This window comes from Melospiza georgiana, chromosome 16 (genome assembly GCF_028018845.1).
Source record: "Melospiza georgiana isolate bMelGeo1 chromosome 16, bMelGeo1.pri, whole genome shotgun sequence".
Taxonomy (NCBI): domain Eukaryota; kingdom Metazoa; phylum Chordata; class Aves; order Passeriformes; family Passerellidae; genus Melospiza; species Melospiza georgiana.
Window position 1 is genome coordinate 141,856 of NC_080445.1, and position 25,874 is coordinate 167,729.

A 25,874-nucleotide genomic window follows, 5' to 3' on the forward strand; every position below is an offset into this window, starting at 1 on the left:
AAAGAGCAACATAATGACTACTTTAAATAACTGGTAATATGTCAGGGACCTGGTTCGAGGAAATTCCTGGGATCTGTGCTTTAAAGCTGAAAAAAGACAGATTGATATGTACAATGTCTACTATCAAATACCATTAAAACAGGTATAAAACACTGCTAGGAATTGAGTATTATTAAAATAAATCATTAATACATTAATAAGACTTAAGAGTTGGCAATTGCAAAAAGTAAGCCATTGCACCTCAACCTAGTTCAGAAGATCCTGAGGTCCTATGTGGTAAATTAATTTGGGTACTTTACTAGGAACTGAATTTAATCTTAATTTTTCCTGTTCCAGAAAAATGTCCTTAACCTTCTGAAGTTTCAGATACAAACTGTGTTCCATAAATTAGTATTGAAAACATGAACTAGCAAATCAAAATGTGCAGAAATGTCATACTGGGTGCACTGATGCAAGAAGTTTTTAAAGCCCAAGTACAACCTAGCAAGATTTAAATCAACAACATCCATTTTACTTCCAGTTTTACTATTTTTTGTCCTTTTCTGTTTCAGTTTATTTTGTCTCCTCCAGAGAGGAAAGGATCCAAGTTTTAGGACTGACTGTTCAAACAACTAAATTTTAATGTTGCTGCTCTAAACTGAATTACAACCAGCAATACTGAGGTGAACTGTTGGGCGGAATAGTACTCTAGAACTGTGTCAGTAGGCTGTAGAACCAATCATGACAAAAGGCAAACAATGCATTAAGCAAAGCTTCAAACGTACTGAGCCTAAGTACTTAAGAATGTTAATCTGTAAGTAAAAGTCTTATGATACTTCATTTTCTTTTGGTTCTTGGTAATTTTCTTAGTATTGGGAAGGGCTCTTTATTTCAAAAGCTGAAAGAAAGCAAAGGCACAATCCCTAGACAATAGCAGAGGTTCTCTCAAGATGGATTTTCCTTCCATTATGATCTTTGTGTAGCCTGATGTTACAACAAACACTCAGTAGCACATTCCAGCCCACAGAATCTGCCAGCACACATAAATACTTCAATCTCTGTGCTTTTACGGTAAAGGCTGGCAGTTGATTCACACAACAGTTTCAAGTATGGTTTTAAATTCTAAAATCTGAGATATGTGGTTTCCTATTAATATTGCTTAAATGGCCATTATATTATGTCTTTCATAGTGACTGAAGACAAGCAAGGTCTCACCTACTTTGCCCAATTCCATGGGATTTTTTAAAGGCTGGAGTTCATGAAACTCCCATTACCATTTGTGTAGCTCAGGGACAGTTCAGAGGCAGTGTGGTGTAAGTTCAAAAAATTAAAAATCTACTTTATCACTTGCTCACTGTACTCCCTCCTACACCTGGATCTAGCTTTGTGCATACAAAGTTCTTTTTCATTTCAAATTCAGCATTATTGTTTTGAAGTTATGAAGCCAGATGTCAGCGCAACTATTTTGAAAAATTTCCAAAATACAGAAAGTCATTTTCCACTGGTCATATCACGCTTTAAGGTACATTTTAGAAGCAAACCCCTCTTATTTCATGAAGGTAATTCATGAATGTAACACATGACTATGTGTACTAAGCAAAAAGCATTCATATGAAACTGTAGGAAAGAGAAAAGTGAATTCTGTGGGGAAGAACCAGGCTCTGTAAATTACTCAGCAACTGCTCGTTAACACATGCCAAAGGGACTAGATAAACTTACGGAAGATAGTGCCACTGACACCAAGTCAGGGTATTACAGTGTCATTGTAGCTTCCACAAAATGACCTAGATGAAGGCTTGAAGAAAAATTCACAGACTGAGTTGTACTGGAAGGTGGGGAAATATATCAGGAGCAGATATCATAAATGCTTCATACTTAAACTCCTTCCCCAAGTCTTTGCTGTCAGTCAGAGCAGAGAACAAAGTGCTGGAGTAGATGCCCACAACAGAAGATAACAGTCTGACACAATAAATGGAGTCAGTAAGTGAAACCATATCCATCAGAGACAAAAACATGGCTGAAATAAATACCTGTGCAACTAGAAAATAATACTGGATCTATTAATTTTGTTAATATTTCTGATTTAATATGAAGCATTTGAGTTTATTCATTCCTGGAAGAGTACTTGCAGGATTAATAGCCTTAGAATTATTTTATGTGGTATCAGGAACACACGCAGTAAGATAAAGCTGAGCCAGATCTGGACACTGAACTTTGTGCACTTTACTGAACCAGTAATCCTAACATAAAGCAGAAAATTCTATTACATTAGGCAATATTTTAACACACTTTTCTTGATGCTTCTTCTGTAACCTTCACCTCTACTGAAAGGGAAATCATAGACTCACAAGAGTGGGTTTGGCTGGAAAGGATCCTAAAGATCATCTCATTCAAAACCCCTGCCATGGACACGTTCCACAGTCCCAGGCTGCTCCAAGCCCTGTCTAACATGGCCTTGGACACTTCCAGTGATGGAACAACCACAGCTTCTCAGGACAACCTGTGCCAGATGTCTCACCACCTTAACGGTAAGGAATATGCTAATCATTGTATCCAATCTAAAGCTAGCCTCTTTCAGTTTAAAAACTTCACCCTTTGTCCTGTCACCATGAGCCCTGGTAAAAAAGTCTTTTTTCATCTTTCTCATAAGGCTTTTTAAGCATTGGAAATGCAGTAACATCGGCCCTAGGGCTGTCTTCTCCTGGCCTAACAACCCCAACTGTCTCAGCCTGTCTTCACAGGAGAGGTATTCTAGCATGCAGGCCATTTTCGTGTCTCTCCTCTTGACCCACTCTCACAGGTCTTGTACTGGGAAACCCAGAGCTGAATGCAGCATTCCAGGTGGGATTTAATGACAATAGAGTTGAGGGGGAGAATCACTTCCCTTGACCTCCTGGCCATGCATCTTTTGCTGCAGTCCTGGATAACTGGTCTTCTAGTCTTCAAGAATTGCTGGCTCAAATTCAGGTTTTCACCCACCAGTATGCCCAAGTCTTCCGCAATCCTGCAGTAAATCCATCTATCACCCAGTCTGTACTGATACTGGGGATTGTACCAATTCTAGTACAGATATGCTGTATAGAGGATTTTCCTTATTTTCATATTTCTGTTTTATTTTCCCTATAGGTTCACCAGATCCAAAGCTGGCTTAAAAATTCTAAACAATGCTGACTGAACTCTCATATTCTAGGGGCCTGAGTGTGATTGTTTCTTAGGCAAAAGAATAAGAAAACTATTTCTTCCCACTCAAAATAAGGCTGCTGCTGCTAGAAATGTGTTTTAAGGACTGCTTGCCTCTCAGGCAGCTTAAGAATATCACATCCAATTCCAGCAAAGTGCCAGTTTATTTTGTTTCAATAAAGCTTCAGATTTGACTGATTCCTTTCAGCCATTCCTGAAGACCTGGCAAAAGCAGTAGCTTCTGTTCGGATCATTTCAGAAAATAATATAAGTTCTTTTCCAGCCATGTGCAGTGACTTCATAGAATCACAGCATATCCTGAGCTGGAAGGGACCTACAAGAATCATTAAGTGATGATCCTGGCCTTGCACAAGACAACCTCAAAAATCACGCCATGTGTCTGACAGCACTGTCCAAACTTCAGAGATAAGTGTTAAGGCTGCTTTACAGCTAAAAAGGTCAGGTGTATAGGTGAGAAGCCAAAGTTTATTCTCATGTGATGATAAATATCTTCAATTTATACAGGCTCAAGTGACCACCCACACCATACCACTGAAAATTCAATGGTATGTTATCTTCTAGAAACTAGAGAGTGGAATAAATATGAATAGTACTTAAAGACACATTAGGAAAAGTGCCTAAGTTGTTTTTTCAGATGCAGCTCTTTTGTGCTCTTCCACTTGTGACTTTTAATGTAACTTGATCTTCAATCAGATGTCAAACTACAGCGGAAAGGATCCCTCCCCAGAGTTGTTTTCTGTGATAAATACCACTGCAGCATCAAGATCACACTATTTACTTATACTTGCCACATCTTTACTAAGAAAATCCTTATTTCAAAATTATCAGTTAAGACCACCTTTGGACTATGCTGCACTTCAATCAAGTTTGTTAAATTATTGCCAAATCAGACACTTACTGAAACTGTATACAGTGAGTTTGTATCACATGCCTCTACATGTAAAAAGCCTATCTGACAGAAAAGATGGTGCACATAAAATAAGAAAGAAATGAATGAATGAAAAGCAATACTGGCCCAAGAATCTACATGAAGAACTTTCCTTCTCAGCAAAGCTTTAAAGGTACTACTCACAATACAGTTTATAAAAGCAACACTAATTATTCTGTCAAAGAAGCAATATCCAGAACACAAATTCTACCTTTGCCAACCATGCCACAACTATAATCACAAACACACACACACACCACCAGGACTAGCTGAAGGACAGCACTAGTGGGGGTGGGAATTGGATGGGGCAGAAGAGAATCTGGTTAAAATCCTAGGGCAGCTAGTGCTCACCATGACATTTACACTTAATCTGAGTCATTCATATCGTAATCCGTTTCTTCATCCTCACTCTGAGTGTCATGCAGCATGCAGCACGTATAGAAGAAGGAAGGGAAAAGAAGAGATTGCAAGTGAGTCAGAGCAGCAAAAAAGTAAATTCCACTTACACCTGAAGCATGTGGCAATGACATTTATTTACTTTTACCTGGGACCTCTACTCTTTGTATAAAAAAGTATGACAGCTGACCATTTCAAGAAGGAACGTAACAGATATCATGACAATTTCCTCTTCCAAACATCCTGAAGTCAGCAGATAGAAGCAAACAATCAGGTCCATAAAGTGGTTTGAAAGAGAATACTGCTTGTGAGAATACAGCTTATCTTTTGGTTGTGCCATGGCTACCAGTAAAAGCCAATGGAACCATTTAAGATGAATTTTCTTTGTTTGGGTGTATTAGAAGGTTACACAGAAGTTGCCTATAACTTATTATGCTGTTAACTAAAAAAAGAAAACAGAAGAAACAAGTCCCTAAGAAGGAATGAAGGTGAAGCATGATTAGATGGCTATCAGAAGATACTTTCTCCCATTCTGAAAATCCAGGACTGTTAACTAAAACTGAAGGGCTTGTCAATAAAAAATAGATATTGGCAGTTTGTTTTTTTTTTCTTCTCTAACTCAATCTGCTGTAAAAGTAACAGGAGGAGTTTCTTGTAAGTCAGTTCCAGTACATGAACATATTGTTCTGTATATAAAGGTGGATCCCAGAATTTCAATCATATGAACTTCATGAAGACCAAGTCGGACACTACTGAGGCGAGAGGATAATGCTTGCTAAGAGGAACTATGGAGACAACATCTCCCAAGTCAAGACCCCTGAACACAGCTGTCAGAAACCTCTCAAGAAAAAAATAAATGATTTTCCTTTTTTTCCCAGTCACAACATATACCTATATACAAAAATTTGATCTTTTAGAAACTTAATATATAATAGAATTACTTTTCAAGTATTGCCTATTAATTGCTAGGAACAGCTTAACTCTGCCAGGACAAAAGGAAAGAACCTCCAACCAAAATTAACAGTAATTACTATTCATCACAGTGGTCAAATGATGCTCTGCTCTCCTCTCTGAAATAATGACCAAGCAGCACACTAATGAAGATGTCTAAGACAGCCTCTCTTAGCGCTACTCCATTTACACAGTTGTAATTCAGTCTCAACTAGCTTTTGGTTTTTGTCTTTAGCACTTATTTTTGACCCATATTTTCTATTACATCAAGGATGCAACGTAATTCTGGCACCTATTAAAATTACTTGAAGATGCACTACCATTCCTTATGAAGATTTTTATTAGGCTCTAGAATTCCACAATTTATTTCAGGTAGATATCTCAGCCCTAAATTATTACCACACACCACTAACATGTCAACTTTCAACGTCTTCCTCAAGCATCCTGGCAAAACCAGACCTTAACTAGGGTTTTGAAAGAGTAAGTCATGGCTTACCCAGTTTCACTGTTTACCCCTAACTACATTAATTCTCTACAACTCTTTGAAAGCTTTATCTCAACAGGGATGAACATAAATTACTCGTTTCACTAGGAATCCAACATACAGCTTAGAGTATTTCTATAGTTCGAAGTATAAAATTATTCCATATGTGTAGCTGCATAAGCATGCTACAAAGCCTAGAAAGTAATGAAGTTTTATCTATTTGAGGCCTCAATACCAAGACTCAGACCCATTCTTAGCATTATTTCAAAATCAATTTCTTTGAAGGTGATTTTTGAAAAAGCAAGCTTTGATGATTTATCAATTGTTTTCCATCTACATAAGGGAAATCAAAACCTTTTAAGACAACTACAGATGTATCCAGTTTGTCTGTAGTCATCTCCTCATACAAAGCAGCAATACAACAATAAAAGCTGTTCACCATTCATGACTCTGAATACACTTACATTACAGAACCACTCTGCCTTATGGTTAGTCAGCTGTGGTTTTACATTTTCCTTTGTACAAATTCTGAAATACAACCGAGTAAAATGCTAAGATACTGTGCCCATTACAATCTTATTATAAAGCTGGTTACAGAAATTAAACTTGGTAGAACCCTAAAAACATTAACAAGTATCCTCATTTTATTGCATGTGACTGTTTTACGGAGATAGCATCTTTCAAGTTCCATTCTCAACAGTAAGATTTCTTCAGCAGAAGTCAAGCAAGAAAAACAGTTTTTAACTGAACCAGTGTTATATGTTGAATAATAAACAAAACCTAGTTTCTCAGCTGTAAAGAGCAAGTATTTGCCAATACCTGAAAAAAAAACAGGTACTGAAAAAGTACAGAGTATTGTATTTAAATAATTCAGGCATGCATAACAAATGCATGCTGATTGTACCATTTACAGTCCCTCATACAATGGACAGGGAATCATTATTAGTCTTGAACAAGGGAGGAAAAAAGGACAATGAAATAATATTCTAGAACAGAGGTAGCTTTTTCATGACTTGTGAAGCCCACCAATACAACACCATTTCTTTAGTCCAATGTCCAGTAACTCACCTTTGCTTTTTCACTGGGTTCACTGGTTGTGCCATAAGGAGTGTTATGCAATTCCTTTGAGACAACACACAGAAATTCAGCCTGATCTTCATTGCCATAGTTATAGGAAGAACCAATACTGACCAGCTGAAAGATGAAATTTTTAAAAGAAGTCAGTTGTATCTCCACATAAAACAAATTCCACAAAGTCTCATGATTAGTACAAACATTCCTCATGGTTCAGACTGTAGGCTGTGCCTGAAGCATGATTCTCCACTTCAATGGAAATACGTTTTGATGCTGACAAATACATTGAAAATACACACTCTGATGACAAGATACACACAGGTTATTCTTAAACAGTTAGGGAATGAATGATTCACTGTGAAAGAAAAGACTGTGGAGACAGGCCAGTGAAGAAGTAGCCTGTTCCCTCTTTCTGTTATTTACTAGAAACCTTCCTATCCTCCAAAGTTAATTTCTAAAGTTTATATGCAGTATCTTAACGTGGCATGATTTAACATGTAAATGGCTGCATGCAGGATCCTCTTTAGCCTGAAGGGATACCCATCAGTACTTACAGAATAATGGTATTTCTATTAAAACATATTTTGAATGATCAAACACAATATTTGCATCTGACTGGAAAACAACAAGACACGGTATGGTGGGACATCAAGACTAACATCCAAAATTCATACGTACTGCTACAAGGAAGTTAATTAAGGAAGTGCTACAAGCAGAAGCCATGTATAATGATATGTGACATATTTACAAGTTTCTACAGTCTCTACATTGAATGATAAATGACAATTTACTGAGAAAGAAGAATATACTCAACATCACTACTACTTCTTATGCAGCATGTTTATCAAATGGCAGAAATTGTCTTACCTTACACACAATACACTTACCTAATATGCTAGAAGCTTTACATGCTTGCCTGCCTTTCCAAGCCAGATTCAATTCAGATGTAGCTGGTTCATTTATTTTAAAGTTTTATTTCAAAAGCACAAGATAATGTATGTTCTACAAGATAATGTCAGATCTACTGACACAGATCAAAATCCTAAAAATAAAACTGTTGCACAGATACACTGTGTCAATTTGTCATTACCCAAACTACACTGAATCTATCAACCAAATCACCACACATATACAATAAGACTGCCCTATTTCCCAATTTCCACTGTACCATTTAAGTGCTCTAGAAACAGCCACATAGAAAAGGCCTAATTATTTTTCTAAACACTACAGTTACCTCTGTAAAGACAAATAGTGTGCTACCCTTAGTCTAGCAGAACACCAAAGAGAGTAAAAGATTTGTTAAAGCATGAAAGATGAAGTCAAGATGAAATCCTGATCCAGAGTTTGCACTTAAGGGATAAAATTATTCTCCCAACAAAAACTGAAGTTAGACCAAGGTTAAAAGTAGCTTCCCTACAGCACTGTTAAAAGTAAACAAAGCCTCACTGTACTTTCTACGGAGAGGAGCAAGCACTTCCACAGATGGACAGAGTCAATGTCTACAAAGAGCAGTAGGCAGTGTGTCTACATAATGAATCAACTTGATGTCAGGCCTAGGCACTGTCAAAAATTTTGGGAGCCTGATGATATCACAGCATACAAGGCTCAGCTTTCCATGAGCAGCACTGCCCATCAAAATTCATCATTCTCAAATTACGTACTTTAACTACACCAGAAACCTTCCCTGCCTCTTCCTCTTCTAACATCACTCTAGTTCTGCAAAATATATATATATAAAGAGCAATGAACACAGGCAAAAATTATCGTCAAAGACATTTTTTCAACCAAAACTGTGTAATGAAGTTACAAACACCCAGGTTTTCTAGAAGCACCGATGGATATAAAGACATTATTTACCCTGAGATGTTAAATCAGCTAATCTTTCACAATGAATACTCTGCAGTCTGCACCATAAGGTATTTGTGCAACATAGAATCATGAAACCCACAGAGTAACTAGTTGCACAAGATGGACTAAGAAAGTCTACTGAAAAGCTGCAGAATCAACTCAAATTTACTTTGTATATTAAGATGATTTGTTGATTGTCTTTCCTATCAACAAAAAATATGCACAGATTTTCAGAAAATAATAGCAATTAAGTTGCTTTAAACCCAACAAAGTGGTACAAAGTTTATACTATACATTACACAGCAATTATAAAACATTTCGTACAAATACAGTAACTGCGCCAATTATTAAGGTAAAAGGTAGGACATTAAACAACATTTTTAACCCACTTAAAGGCTAGAAAACATAAAAAAATTTGCATACATATTTAAATAAAGCCACTCAAAATTCACCTTCTCTGAAGTTTGAAGAATTCAAGCATACAATTTGATTAATGTACAGTTGACTCTTCTTCTTGGAAAAAGGCAAGGATTAGTTATCAGGTAAGCTATGTTAACTACCAGAAGGAAAAATACTTCTATACTTATTGACACTCTAAAGAAACAAATGACCTCTCTGAAAGTAGATACCATACAAGACCCAAACATCAGCCAAATCATCAATCCTGTTTCAACCAGGTTGACAGGTCTTCAGTGGATAGCTACTAACAAATTCTTCATAATCCAATCATGTAAATCAACATATTGCACGTAAGTCTTCTTTTAGGAGATGTGGCAGATTGAATATTTTTAGCCAGTTGGATAGGACTATTAATTTAGCTGACTGCAAAACATCTAATGATGTTTTGCCACTACTGAACAGTTGATAAAGTCACTTTTGTAGAATGAGACCCAAGGTCCTAAAAATTCCAACTCACAAAACTCTCATAAGCAGTTTGATATGTGTGCAGTCAAAAATGTAGCATTTGCATAGTAGCAACTGTATGCTAGAAATGTCATTGTAGCTTTCTGAAATGATCAACAATAAGGCTGATGGCAGAAAAAGAAACAACAGAAAATGATTGCAGATTAGAACTGAACTGTTCTGTCAGGAACTGAGATCAGAAATATGTTTTAGCACTCCTATTCCAAAAGTCACTTCACTGTTCCCAGTATTGGTGACAACACTTTAAGAAGGATGCTAATGAACTGGAAGACTATCCCTGTCATGTCCATCTGCCTCCACACTAACACCCCCATCTCACACCCCAAAAGAAGCCACAACACATCAGAGTAATCTGAGGTATGAGAAACAGGTCAAAGGATTTCAGATTATCCAGCCTACTGTTTCTCAGACTTTCTGAAAGGACAAACTGTTTTTGTTTTGAAGCCACATTTACTTCATGTAGCTTAAATTACCAAGAACTTAAGGAAGGATAAAATAACATGGCGAAATGGTAAATTCCATAGATTCATACGCTTTTATATATATACACATATGTATATATACATACATATACCTGTTTTTCTGCATTGGTTTATTCCTTCCGTGGCTTGTTTCATTACACTCATTACTAAAGCAGTGTGATCCTATTTAAGCATCCCTGTGAGCCCCAACAGCACCAGAACTGAGCACAGGAAAATGCCAATGTGACTTATCACAGAAAATTCATTACATACGGATCCATTACTGCTTGCATGACATAAGGGTTGATTGTACTAGTAGGCTGTCAGCTACAGGTAAAAAAAGAATGGGAAAGCAACATTACTTTTATTTTTATTAAATCAAAAGAAATAGAGGTATTGCTTGATGTGCTAATAGAGATCACAATTTTCCTGAAAAGAAATCACAAGAAGGAACTTCCTGTCTCATAATAAGGAATCTTATTTTTGAAGTGAACTAATCTCATGCCTAACTGAACTGAAACAGCTCTCTAAACTAGACACATTTCAGTAACATGCCTATACAGATTTGTTGCACTGTTTTAATAATATTGATTCAAAATCTATATCATATATTTACCAGACAAATCAGCAACAGTATTGCTATCTGGGATAACCACTCCAGCCTGCACAAACAGCAGCCCAATCTTCTTCATCTTCCTTCTTCCTCTGCTTACCACTGGAGTTACTCATTTTAATTAACTTTCCTATTAACTAACTTTTATTCCACTAGTAATTTCCTTCTCTATTTTGTGATGCTCTAATTCTCAAAACGAAGTAAATTCTGTAACAATTATTCTCAAATACTATTTTAAATATTCTTGTACTTTGAATATTTCTGCTTCTATTTCAGATGTGGTGAACCCCTTGTACACTAGAAAGCTTGAAAAAACGGTCCTTTCAAAATTTTTAATTATACTACCAGCTAATAAAATCAAAGAAAATCCTCCACTCAATTTTTTTTTTTTTTTACAGAATCAAGTTGTATGAATCTAAGAAATGACTCTATGCCTTTTAAACATATAATGCGTTCGTTCTGCCTTCCCAAAGGATTTGCAAAAGGTTATGAAGATACATACATATCAGCTCTTAAAACTCAGCATTGATGACTGACACCAGGCCTGAAAGAATATTTATTTTAGGTCTCTTAATGCAATAGTCAGACTTCAAAGATTATTTTTTTTATTATAATTTTTATTTTATTTTATACCTGCATTAATTTCTTCACTGTCCTCCCCACCTTCCATTTTATAATGCTGTCTTTTACTTTGAGCTATCCAGGACATGAATGCATGAGTAACATCATTCTGCCTATACCCTATACATCGCTTACAAGCCACAAGTCTTTCTCTGTTGCCAGAAGTATGAAACACCCACATTTCACATTCCAAATGTTACCTATACAACTGCAAGACACAGAGAGTGCTTGGTACATTGAAAGCAGATTCTGCTATAAGGCTGGGTAACAGTCCAGGTTTCAAATCTAGTATTGCATAATTATGTGTCCATATAAAGTCACAAGCAAAGGTTTGTTTTTATTAAGCCATTTCACTATCATGTTATCTTCATAATGTTATACTCATCTTTCAGACTTAATAACCATCTATGTTGCAAGAAAAAGAACAAGTACTCCAGGCATTTTGTTGATGAAAAAAATTACAGAGCACCAGGTTCCCAAATAAATTCACATACAACACTTCAAAATGTAGCACAGACATTTAAAGAAACAGAAACAGCCTCTAATGTTACTGAGAGCAAAAAATCCTTCCCAACCTCACAAATACTTGGAACTGACACAGCAATCAAAAAAGCAGAACAAGGGGAAAAGGAAGGATGAAAAAAATAGAGAATGAATGAAGCTACGATTCTCCATTTGGATTTCAAGAAAATTTCCCAAGATAGAAAAACCCCAAAACAACAAAACAGTAAAGCCAAAGTAACACCCAGCATGTTTTTTCAACTTGACACAAGATTTAAAACTGTCTATTTTGTTCTCCCCTCATTCCTCCATATTTTAGTTATAAAAACTCCCGTTACTCGTTATTCAAATTTTAACATCTTTCATACACCTAAAAAAAGAGTTAAGTTCTGAGTTATCAGAAATAAAGGGTTCAAACTCAGAACTTAACTTTGGTGGATGAAATAATCATTTTCCTAGTTTACCAGAACAATCCCCTTCTGGATCCACTGAACTCAAAGGTGTATTTTTAGGGCTCCTTACGTTTGAATTGTACCTCTTACTTAACATGTATGGATCAAAGGCTGTTAATTTTGGAAGAAAATTTAAGGAAAAGAAGTTATGGTGGAAGTAAGAACTCTCCCTAAGAAAAACTTTGAACTAAATAACCGAGGGATTTTTGTTCAGTTGTTTTTCTCTTATTTTTACAATGTGGACATTCATAATGTGTAATGAAATATTGTGAATATAAATAAAAGCCAGTCACAAATACACACAAACTACTATGCGCTGTACATCCAGAAAAAAAGTGGAATGATCTGAAAGCAGCAGAAACGCAAGGAGGCCAAGCATATCACTGTGAGGGCAAAAAGAATGGTGTGACACACCTCACTGCAGCATTTCTGGAAGCATCTCTCTTCCCCTTTCATTTCCCGTGACACTATCAGCAGAAACTCTGACTGCTGAGCCCGGCCACAGCTGTACTGGGAACCTATACTGATAAGCTGAAATAACCAATCAAAGCAAAACACAAAAAGAAACCTTTGTAAAGCTGAAGTACATACCGTTATCCAAATTGTACAAGTAGCAGATGAGCTCAAACGTTCACGTAACACTTACTCGCCACTAGAACAGGTTGCTATCAAGCTACAACTTTCATATCAACTTAAAATTTACTGAGGCAGTTGCAAAGCCCTTTTCAATTTAAATGGAAGTTAAGAATTACTGATAAGAAGACAGAAAACTCCCCATATAACTGTGTTGTAGCCAACTACTCTGAAAAACAAACAAAGTTTGGTGCGTTATAAAAGTAACCATTATTTTCCTGTCATACATTGACAAGTGGAGAAGGCAGCATGGATATAAGACTGGAGGGTGTTATGTAAAGCAATATATAAAGCCTAGGTATTAAAGAGCTTCATCTTGTTGCAACTACTGGTAAAATACAGCTAAGGAAACATAAGAAGTCAATGAGAGGAAAAAACACTGAGTGGTCTAGATTAGTTTTAGAAAGAGTAATTTACAGAAGATCCAAGAAAATAACTGGAATGTAAAAAATTGTCTTGTTCCCACAATAATCACTACCAAGAACACTGGCCAAACATCTAATAATTTAAAATTCAACCTCAGCTAAATGTCTCAACCTCTTATTACAAAACATATTTTGCCTTAATAACAGAGGGCAATTCCTAGCCTATTTTAATTGAAGCATAGCTTTTCAGTGCACTTTAGAGAGATTAGAACTTAATTTATATGTGAAGAGTTAGACAACAATTGCCTATTCTGAGTAAACTGGAGATTACGACAGATGAGAAGGCCCACGAATAGTAACTTCATCTATATCCTGCTATTGTGTGTGAATAATTTTGAAGACAGCAGTTAAACACCATCCTCTTCATACAGTGAACTTATGACTGCATTGTGGTGCCAGACTCAGGTTACTTTAATCATTAAAACTTACATGATCAATGCTGCTGCTGTCTAAAGCATTTCTATTTAGCCACTTTGTACAGCCCACAGTTTTTTATTCTGTTGTACTGCCAAAATACTATTTTTTTTTCTGATTGCCTGAAGAGGCAACAATTGAAGCTAAAAATCCTCTACAAAATAATTCGGCAAAGTGGGGCAGCATAATTTTGGTAATAGATTTTGGACTGGGACTAATACATAATTGTACTATTCTAGCAGAGCTTTCAAATGTGTTCTTTGGAAAACTATCTGCATTAGTGCACCAACAGGTCAGCACCTTCCACTCCTATTTAATAACCACATACAATCACATTTAACTATAAAATTTTGAAATGCTAAGCGTAAAAAAACATTTTTTTCAAAACCAACCACTTGAGCATGTTATATGTGGCTCAGAGCACAAGGACTCTTAATCTGTAAAAATATCACTCCTCTGAAAAAGCTGATGAGTCCATCTTTTTTCACATACAGAGCATGGTGGGTACCAGCCCAAAGACTGCTTCTGAAGGAAAGCATGCTGCTGAGCAGCAGGGGCTTAGAAAAAATTACAGAAATGCTACAATGTTTGAGGTATTAACAATAAAACTGTTTATGCACAATATTCTAATCCTGTTTCAAGTGAGTACAAAGGAGGGAATGGGCTAGTGTGAGGTAATGAGACGCTAAGTATTATGAGATCATACAGCTGTTCTGTTTATCTACTTCAAACTATGTGTCTAAAAATATTCAACATGGGAGAGGGAGGAAGTAGGGAGACAGCTGGATGAAACAAGGATGTAATGTCCAAGAGAACCACTGGATGATTCCAGTTATAAAAGACATTATAATAGGTCTTTCAGCAGTTGCACTGTCAAAGCAGTATTACTCCCAAATAAAATATCCTCGAAGGGTTAAGGATAGGTAAAAGATGGTGTCATTTAAGCTGCTAAGAAGTAAAGGAGCTCTATTTGTAATGAAACCTAGTTTCTCCTGACAAAGAAGAATCTTGGAAAACCCTTTTCCATGCACTAGCCAAAAAACAGTAGTGTATTAAGTGAGGTTTTTTTCAGGGACTTAAACAACACTTAGCTTGTGGCATGGCAAACAGACCTGGTCATACTTGGAGTACTGAAGCATAAAAAGCTTGCTCTGTGCCTGTTTATTCTATTTGCTCATGACTGTCACCACGTTACCAGCGCCTTACATATTTTGTCAAATTTAACAACATGTTCTCTTTCACCTTTGTGTCACAAATATTTCTTAAATGTTGCTTTGTTGTGTTATTACAGTGAGACTACACAGGATAATGGGCTTGTGCTTACTTCAATTTCTCCTATTGTAAGCATCAGACACTGAAAAAGGTGCTAGCAGATGAACCCTTGTGTTTCAGAGTTAACAGATTCATTGCTCCAATGCAGTTTAAATACTCTACTGGATTAGGAATGTGAAGGATAAAGCAGCTGCACAGTTCATTTCTTACTTACAGAAATTATCAAAGATAACAGATAGATCTTGCAATTTTACAGTGTGTTCTTGAATGTACACACAAAGCTATTTTTATGCACTGCAAAGAACAAGAACATTTACGTAGCTCACAGCTATCAAGCTTCATATCTACACAGGTAAAATCCACCATCCTTTGTGTATCAGGCTTTTTTATCTGAAGAACCACTCTTTGGGCCTGGCAAACATTTATCTTCCAAGCTCATCTCTTTTACCCAGAGCTCTTCATATCTAACCTATCATTCACATAAACTTGAAGTTATTAGTTAATTCTGGTTGATTCACCCTTCAACTGCTCATGTGTAGACACTGAGGAATTACATTTCAGACATTGCAGATGTTATTATAGAATGTCAGCAAAATTTACCTCCTGGAAAGCTGAATTTTTCTTTTGTTTTATGATAAATGAAAACACAAGTATCACATTTTAACTTCACTGTGTATGTTTATCCAAATTCTGAAAATGACTGAATAAAAAAAGATGCATGGAATTTAATTTATAGTCCGCTTTCACAAAAGGTACTTCACACTCATTTCTTAGAAGACTGTATTAACTATATCCCATTGGGATTTTTTACCTGTTCAAATTTCCAGCCATCGGACATTGTGGAAACCATTTGAGTGAGTTCCTCTTCCTGACACTGCAGCACTCTGTATACATGTTTGACTGGCACCTTCAAGAAGAAATATAAGATGCTCAATAGGGCATGGAATTCACTATGTTTGTGACTTGTCTGAAGTTGCCCTTACTCTCTCGAAATGCTAAGTAAGCAACACCACTTTGAACCCATCCAGAGCAATGAATAACTAGAGCCATTTTAGCTGAGACCTATAGTGAATGCTATCAGAGCACCCCTGCGATCCAACAACCTAGCTTAAAGACAAATTTGTCAATAACAATGTAAGTTTGTAGTATCTCCATGAAGACTCAGCTACCAGGGAAGTTACCAGTTACCTGAGTAGCACAGTTAATGAACAAACTTCATCATATTCACTTTCATGGAGAATATGAGCTGCTATGAGAAGAGGCAACCTTCTCAATCACAGAGCATTACAAATAAAGAAAGCAACTTTGCTACAAAAACATATGACAGGAACCAAACAGTATCTGTACGTATGCTGCATAAACGTACTGTATAAACAGCAGTTATACCATAGTTAGGCAACCTCATGATATTCAGAACATTTAAAAGTCAATGAGAAAGCTATGCTCTACAAAAGTTGTTCTCTAACATAACTATTTCCAGAAATGGTATCATGACAAATTCTACTATTACCAAAGATTTTGGAACAATTACTTAGAATGTGTTCAGTTTTTGAAAGAGATCTGTGAAGCTTGTAAGCAGACTGGCAGGAGCCAGCAATTAAGAATATTAATCTTTGTATACTAGTGGTTCCAGATCATCCAGTGATGGAGGCAGCCATTCAGCATCTTACTGGTGAAATCAGGAAATACATAAAAAACCAGATGGAACCCACTCACTACTTGTCATAGAACAAATAATCAAAAGAACACAAGAAAACAGCCTCACCTGAGAGATTCTGCTGTCTCTTTCTCTAATTTTGTCCTTTACCAGTTTTATTAGAGATGTGATATTGTAGAATTCAGCCTCTTCCAGTACACCTAGAATGAAAACAGTTTTTGGGAAGACAGTATAACTAAAGACTACAGGCCAAAATCACCAACCAGTTCATAAGATTATCTTCTCAACAGCTACAGAAAATTATTTACTTTTCTCTATGACAAGGCAGTTCACCAACCTAACAATTCTGGCTTCTTTCAGGTACATGTAATTCAATGTTTGTCTCATTCTAAAAAATTGCCCTAAAAATGTCCCAAAGAAAACTGATGCCATTTCACATACAAAACAAGACAAAAAATAAAAAAATGTGCACAGATACCGTTCCATAGCAGACTGCTAAGACTACCATACCTCAGGCCCTGTCTCAGGCTGGAATGCAAAAGAGAAATTTAAATAATCCTACTGAAAAATCTCTGCAGCTGCTAGCAAGCATAAAATTTTTCTTCCTGTCATTTGAGATCTTAAGAGTCTGAAACAAAAGCTTGAAGATATATACTGCTTCTACTCACATGTTCAAGGCCTACCTGTTCTCCACACGCAGTATGCTTAACTGTGCTTAACTAATGCACAACTAATTCACATGGAAATTATATTTCACACTATTTCCCCCTAGTATTGATAAATTGTATTACTCTGATAAATTTCTTCAATATGCTATCAATACAGTTTTATGTATTGATATCATACAGTTGTATGTTCTAAAACACTCATCCTCCATTAGGGTAAAATTGATACAAACTGGGAACAAGGAGGGAGAAGCTGGGGACAGAATTCAGTCTTTAAAAGCATATTCCACACATCTGAACATGCCAGAACTTCACTTTTAGTTTGCTTTACATCTAAAGCTTGCTTCCTAGGCAGCATTCTTTTGCTTAAAGAGAACTAAACCCAAATATTTCACAGTTATATAGGAAAGATACAAGATCACACAATAAAAGGCATCTCCCCTTGTCTGAATATGTATGTTCCAACTGAGAATGGGGGTTGTGAAATCAAGAATTGTACTGAAAATGCTCAAATAACCCCATAAACTATAACTGCATGATACCTATCAGTTTTGCTTGAAACAGATAGAAATGCTACACTGGTTAAAGTTTGCCATCTTGTTCTAAGTTAATTCTGGTGATTCAAAAGAAGTGAAAATAATAAGCAAGTAGCAAGCAAATGAGATATTCAGAGATGCCTTACCTTCCTCAGCTAGGTCCTTGTTAATAACCAGTTTTCCGTGTCTGAGATAGTTCAGCACTGGCCCAAAGTAGGTTGGGTCTCTGTCTATTAAATAGGCACCTGTTTCATCCTAGATTAGAAAAACAAACAAACACAAACCAAACAAACAACCCAAAACAAAGGAAGGGAACACCAAAGCCCAAACCAAACAAACCAAAAACCTCACAATGATTTGAACATCCAAGTGGGAACTGCAAGCTAATATTCATCTTGCAGCAAGCAGGTATGCAGATATAGTCACATCCCCTGAAAGCTGGATTTATTAAAGACAATAAAAGGAATTAAACAATACAACTATCATGGTATCAGACTGATCAATCAAATCATCTAATACACAACTTCTCTTATTTGATCAATCCCCCTAACCCTTATCAATGATTAACAACATTGTTAGCATGAAAGATCTAAGCAGTAAGTGAGAACACTAAAAGCTAAGGTTAAAAATAGCACTTAAAACCAGGAAATCTTGTTTGGGAGCCTGAAGTCAGAACAATGGCTACATTCTAGCGAGCTTCAAATACCAGTTTTTTCCTTTTTTTTTTTTTTTTTTTTAATTAAAGGCGAACAAACAACTTTTTTTAACTTCAACACTTTGCTCTAAAAACATTTGCTTTTGTCTTTGCTCAAATGTACAAATACTCACAGGGTACTAAGAATTGCTGTATAGCAAGCAAGGGCTGTACATGCATCTTCTAAAAAAAAAAGCAGAAGATGCAATTCCTACCTATCTCATGCAGACAAGCAAAGTAATAGATGAATAGATGAAAACTAATGCTCAATTTACCAAACAGACTACAGCGTTTTGTGAATTGTGAAACAGTTCAGGAGACTCACCTGCAGAGCTGATATTCTTGACCAAGAGATAAAGAAGCAAAATTGGTAATTCCTATGTTATTTAGAATCTATGTGTGAACCTCTGCAATCAAGATAGTACTGACATACCTGCGCTGGCTGGAGATCTAAGGAAGATTCATAGAAAGATTTCTAACTGATCTACTGCTCCTTTCTACTATCAAGTGGGTTACTGACTGTATTAATCTATTAGTACATAAGGTTTGGTGCAATGGATATCCTACAGATATATTCTAGAGAGATGTGGCAGCACCCCAAACACTTTTTTACTTATTCTTATTTTTAATATTCTAGTAGTTTACAAGAGATACTAAAAAAAATATCATTACCAATACTGTGGATCATACTCCCTCAAAACCATAGGTACTAGCAATAATTGCTAGTGAAAGAAAGAAACTCTACTGACTCAATCATCTGCATTTGAACACTAATGCCTATATGGAAAAATCTGATTACTGAACTGTGATATCTGAAAGCTCTTCCTACTTAACAGAATGTAGAGTTCCTGAAATGTTTTCCTGGAAAAAAACATGGAGGATGTATTTTCAGGTACATAGATTTAGTTTCTGAATAACTGCACTTGTCCAACCAGGATTGGTAGAATGTAGAAAGACCACGACCTCAACTACAAAAGCCAAAACCCTTTCTATAATTACAATTAAATGCTTTACACATGTAGACACGGTGTCATTTCAGAAGAAGTGAAGGAGTGTATAATTTTGTATAATATTAGCTGTTCAAGAAAATGCTAACATATTAAAATGTGCTGTCAGTTAACCTATACTCAGACTAGACAATGCTTGATGAAGTCTAATCACAATTTCTTCTGATCTAAGCTCATTGTCTCACAAAAGCAAGACTATGCATCAAAACCAGTAGATAGATGAAGTAGACTAATTTTAATATTTAATCTATAAATATATTTACATAACCAAAACACTTCAAGAATGTGCAATCTACAGATACAACCCAAAGAAATTAGAATAGCTGACAACTGTATGAATTATAGGCTGAAAAGTATTATTCAGTAAAGGAAAAGAAACCAGTGAGGTTGGAAAGGAAAATCCAAACCAGATTTAAAAAAAAAGCTGTTTTCAAGAAAAAAACCCCGAACTTAGTCATCATCTGAACTGCATTAAGAAACACAGGGCTTACAAAACTGGAAGTCTTCGAAGTTAGGAAAAACCAATCTCTAGAAATAATCTTCTTCATTAAGATGATTGTCATTTTTCACACTGCAGTGTCTTTTCACATCACCTTCTGAAGCAATACTGGTTGTCAGCTTTACACCACTTCAGAGACAGAGAGGTGGGTCACAGAAGCAAAGTCATTAAAAGCTCTAAACGAAATTTAAGTAACAATGGCTACTTCACTCCTTTCACAAAAGGTCTGAACTTTTTTATTTAAAGGCCTACATTAGCTGACATTGTATTTTTCTGAGTTGATTTCTATATATGAAACAAGCTTCCAACAAAACCACAAAGGGAAGAAGCTATGTCAGCTCTTCTCTTTCAAATTTCACGTTATGAGAGGTCATACACAAAAAAAAAACCATCTCAGTAGTGTCATAGTTTACTGTGGAAGCCTTTCAGACAAGGTGGCTTGAAAAATAATAAAAAAATAAGGCACACAAAAGTCCTATAATTTTTGCTGTAATAGATTTTTTTTAAAACATTAGAAAATATCAACAGTTAAAGAACTCTGGCTAAATTCTAACAGTGTGCAAACCAAATTCTGTCAACAGGATTCACTTAAGCATCTAAATTCATGCAAAAGTTGCTTACCCAGATTACAGACTCAGAAAATATGCATTAATTAAGAGGATGTGTGTCTTGAACATTGACCTGACAGCTCAGATATGCTACACACTAGCACCAGGGAGCCAAGAATCAAGAGATGAACCGATCAGTAAAGAATATTGTAACCATATGCAAATAAGGCACAGGTGAGTGGCACAAAAATTTACCTCCTCAGCATCTTCCTATAGAAAATGACTTATCACTCCTCCTTTTGAGTGAGCTGCCTGAATATCCTTCAGTGTCTGCTAAGCACTTCATGTTGAAATCACTAAGAAAGGCCGATTACATAGATCTTTAAGGATATTTACATAAACATAAATGCAATACAAGCTGACACAGAAGCGTAGTCATCTGCTCTACTCAGAACTCTAAAAATACAGGCCATAAGTCTTTCAGAATATTATCAGGACTGTTTTCATCCACATGTACATGAAAATACACTGTATAATCACATGTAATTAGCTTTTTGACACTTTTTAATAAAAACTGTTTTATTGTAAGATAAAATAATAAATTGCAAATGTGATCCAATGTGAACTGGAAAATTAAAAGAGGTAGCTAGTTTGCATGTACATAACTAGCTTTAGTCTTGCTAGCTTAATTATTATGGACTTTGATGTCCCAGTACGCAATTTCCTCTGCTAACCAGTAAATTGTTTTTTCTACAAGCTTTGAGAAAGTTTGCATCTTCACTGACACAACTAGTGTAGGTATTCTGAATCCATTTCCTAAACTTTGGGTGAATACCACAAATGTCAGATAAATCTATATTCTAATAAGGTTTCAAAGTTCTCTCTCTTTCAGACGTATTTTATAGAAACAGGTGTTACTGTATACCAGAACAGCAGGTAAAATTAGAAATAAAACAGAAATTCAACTTTCCTCTGTATTCAGTATAGTCATATCACCCCACACTTAGAGGTGTTTCCTGCAAATGCTGACATTCTTCATAAGAAAATTCAAAACAAATGCTTGTTGTCTTTGTGCATCCAACCCTAAACTGCTAGCTAATCACAGGATTGTTTCTATCTTTACCCAGTTCTACTTTTGCATTACATTCTTCTCTGAAGAGCTTTTTTCTTCATTGTCTGCAAGTTCTAGGCCGTTTTCATGCATATTTACAAGGACACCATTTAGAAGACAGCATTGCCTACGTACAGTGAAGACTGCATTTGTTTATTACCACTCTCCCACACTAATGTTTAGTTCAAGTTACAAACACCATGGAATTTTAAGAGGAAATCTTAAATTTTCAATCACCTGGTTCAGCATACCAATGAAAAGCTAGTGTAGCTCACAATTACATTCCTTTGAAAAATACTGACCAAAGCAACTAAATGATCATGTATTCCAGTTGCAAATGTTTTCACTTCCATCTTTATAGAGACTGAAGCTCAAAGGAATCATAATGAACACTTACCCTGATCTTAGTTTAAAACACACAAAGAACTCAATTTATTTATAACTTTTAGAAAGTAGCAGTGAAACCTAATCATTCCAATAAATAATTACTGTCAGTGTTAATATTATGTCCTTTCTAACAAGGACATCTATAGTTTGACACTTTGCTAGCTGTATTTCACAATACCTTTGCAACACCAAACAGGCTTCTCTATTAGATTTCTTGTCTACATGTATATACCCTCTGGACTGAGAAGTCACTCCTTAAACTCCTTGCCATTAAAAAGTTTTGTTATTTAAAACTTTTCACCAAATCATATTTCTCCTTGTGATTAGTCACTGCTCTGCTGTGACCTTGAATTGTGGATGCTAGAATCCAGTACAGGATTCCAGCAGGTGCACCAAATACATGTGCCTCCCCAGTCCTAATGCAATTCTTGGGGAGATTTAACAATCTCCCCAGGAACTGCATTAAAACACTAGCTGAAATATCATAAATTTATTTCCAATTAATTATCTTCATTGGGATCAATACTGGATCTGGATACATTAAAGTCATACCATCAAGCTCTTGGCTCAAGGTTGTATGCTTGAACAGGAATATTTTAATTTTACATAATTTTTAGATTTCACATCATTTACATATTCTGAGTTCTTATAAAAGCAGCAATATGCAGAGAAACACAGTAGTATTTGGTACTAAATTTAGATTTATATATAATTGCCATCCCTATCATCTGTGCTTTTTAAATATTGAACTAGTGAATTTTTCACAAACTGTGTTGCCTAAAAACTTTGAGTGTCTGCAGACTAGTGGCACTTATCAAAACTAAATCAGTAATACAACCCACCTGACAAGTCAGAAATCTCATAGACAAATGAAATGTATCTGTTACTTCTTAGAAAAATTAATACAATTTAGATATTTCTTAATGCTGACAGTCAAGGCTGCACTACCAGGAAGACTGACTTTTCTGAAACACTCAGTGCTTGCATGCTTCCTTCTTTGACAGATTTGATGCCAACTTTAGAAAGGCATTAAAAATCAAGCATGAATACTACTGCCAAAACCTTATTACAAAAGTTTGACAATCTCCTTCTTAGGGGAAAGTTAAAAGAATGCTAGAACAGTTTGCAAACAAAAAACTGTATATAGCTAAAATAGGAAGATGCTGAAACAAGGAATATATGTAAATTATTACCAGTAATGCAGTAAAAGCATTAAATTAAACAATGATGACAAGGTGAGCAAGGCTCTGCCTGTCTATTTTTATGTATTCATCTCTAAACCAAGATTTAAGTACCATGGAAAACAATTCTTATTCTGAACAGTAAATATACCACTACAGCTCATTTATTTGCTGAAATCTGAAATGATTCTCAAACAGTTTTAAAGCTGAAAGTGACACTCTTAAACATACTAAATTCAGAGAGTCAATGTCACTATCCTAATCCATTCAACACTAGTTTGGCCACAGGGTGTGCCAAAGATTAATCTTTCTCCCATTACAAGTGGAAACATACCTGACAGCAAGAGACAGGCTGCCCTGCCCTACTCAACATTAGTACCTGAAGGCAGTTTAAAGGCCAACGTGCTACCTTTCTTGAAGCCTCGCAGTTCTGTACAGTAGGAAGCATTAAGGAACTCTTAAAATCACAGACTATCCTGAGTTGGAAGGGACCCACAAGGATGAAGTCTAACTCCTGGCCCTGCACAGCACAGTCCCAACACGCCTACCATGTGCTTGAGCTTTGTCAAGCTCATGGCTTAGGGTCATGACCATTCCCTGGGAAGCCTGTTCCAGTGTTCGATCTCTTTGGAAAGAACTTTTTCCTGATATCCAACATAAACCTCCCTGACACAGCTCCAAGCCGTTCCCTTCGATCCTGTCAGTGGTCACACAGAACAGAGATTGATACTGCCCCTCTAGAGGAACACGCAGACAGTGATGAGCCTTCCCTTGGCCTCCTCTTCTCCAGCTGAAGAAGCCAAGTGACTTCAGCCATTTCTCATATGGCTTCCCCTTCAGAAACTTTGTGTTCCTCCTTCAGATGCTCTCTAAGAGCCTTATATCCTTCTAAAATCGTGGTGCCCAAAACTGGCTACAGGACTCAAAGTGAGGCCACATCCCAAAAAAGAGCAGAATGGGACAATGCTGGACAACAGAGCAGGACACAGCTGGCCATTCCATTTGCCAGAGCATATGGCAGTGCTTTATCTTTTACTTAGGAAGCATTAGAGAAATGCTTTCCTACTCTCTCCCAAGGAGACAGTTTACTTATCAGCAAGTCGCCTACATATTTAAATTTAGTTTTATAAGTAAATTTAAGCTCTCCATAAAAACCTCAACCAAAACCAAAGACAACTACAACACAACTCCAACACCACCACACTTCAACTTTTTTTCCTTCTAGCTCAGGAATATTACATTCTGTTCCCTAAGTGTTCAAATATCCTTTCTGGAAGTTATGCCTGAAAAAATGATGAAATTTACTAACCTCACTAAAAAAAAAAAAAACTTCAAAATTTATATATAATAAGCAACTCCTTATTTTCAACCTGTTGGTTATAGGGTTATAAGCTGTTCCTTTCTTTTCCCCAACTTTTTTGTCCATGATGTTCCAAAATTTCTTTCAGAGCCAGCACTATATACTTTATACCCGTTATTACATACCACACCACAAATAAAGTCTTAATAACTTTCTTCCCCTACTAAAAATGAGTCAGAGTGAATACCAAAATATTCACTCACTGCTTGCAATCTATGCAGAATATGCATTTTTCTCTAAGAATTGCTGAAAAGACAGAATGCTACGTCTAAGTGAGAATTATTATCAAAAGTACTTGGCTCTGCTTCTTGTAATTGAACAAGAGAATAATGACAGTGCAGAAATAACAAAACGTCAGTGCATGTAGATATTTCATTAAACCGCTAAAACTAAACTCCGTCAAACAACGTAAAAATATTACACAAACGTACAAACGATACTGTGCTGTCTGCTGTACTTATGAGCAGTTTTGTATTCACGAACCCAACTGCTTCTCACGACAGCACTCATTAAGCAACACTCTTCAGGAAGACTCCCTCCACGGCAGCAGAGTCGTTCCTGCCAGCCCTCACCGCGGCGCCGGGCCCCGCGTTGCCTTCACGCCGGCGGCCGCCTAGGCAGGCGTCACAGCGGGACCGGGCACCATCCGCAGCGCACCCTCAGCGCGGCAGGCGGGGAGCGGGCCCGGCGGCGGGGGGAGCGGGCCCGAAGCGGGGAGCGGGCGCGGCGGGGCCGGCGCTCACCTTGTCAGAGTCCAGGTCGGGGTCGGCCTGGCAGAGGCGGAAGAGGAAGGACTTAGGGTCCCTGCAGAGCGTCTGTCGAGTGGTCAGGAAGCAGGTGCCCCCAACGTTCAGCCTGACCCACTTGCCGGGCCCCGCGCCGGGCAGCGGCGCCGAGCTACACCGACGGCAGGGCCCGCCCGCGCCGAGGCCGCCAGCCGGGGGCACCGGGAACTCACAGTGGTTCTCCGCCGCCATCCTCACCACCGCCGGAAGGGGCCGCCCCGGCTGCCTGGCCCTCGGCGCACCGCCCACCGGAAGCGTCGGCTGGAA

General features: G+C 36.9%; 1 protein-coding gene across 2 annotated transcripts in view; it reads right to left on the reverse strand.

Moving 5' to 3' along the window:
- KCTD5 (potassium channel tetramerization domain containing 5) overlaps positions 1–25,799 on the reverse strand; it is a 31,981-nt gene extending 6,182 nt beyond the window's left edge. The window contains exons 1-6 of one of the 2 annotated variants that reach the window (XM_058035921.1): positions 25,566–25,799; positions 18,182–18,290; positions 16,943–17,034; positions 15,989–16,084; positions 12,848–12,964; positions 7,008–7,133 (exon numbers count right to left, since the gene is read on the reverse strand). In XM_058035921.1, coding sequence (XP_057891904.1) covers positions 7,008–7,133; positions 12,848–12,964; positions 15,989–16,084; positions 16,943–17,034; positions 18,182–18,290; positions 25,566–25,799 — 774 coding nt within the window. The remainder of the gene's footprint in view (positions 1–7,007; positions 7,134–12,847; positions 12,965–15,988; positions 16,085–16,942; positions 17,035–18,181; positions 18,291–25,565) is intronic. The other variant, XM_058035922.1, reaches the window with a different exon arrangement.
- Positions 25,800–25,874: the final 75 nt, after the last annotated feature.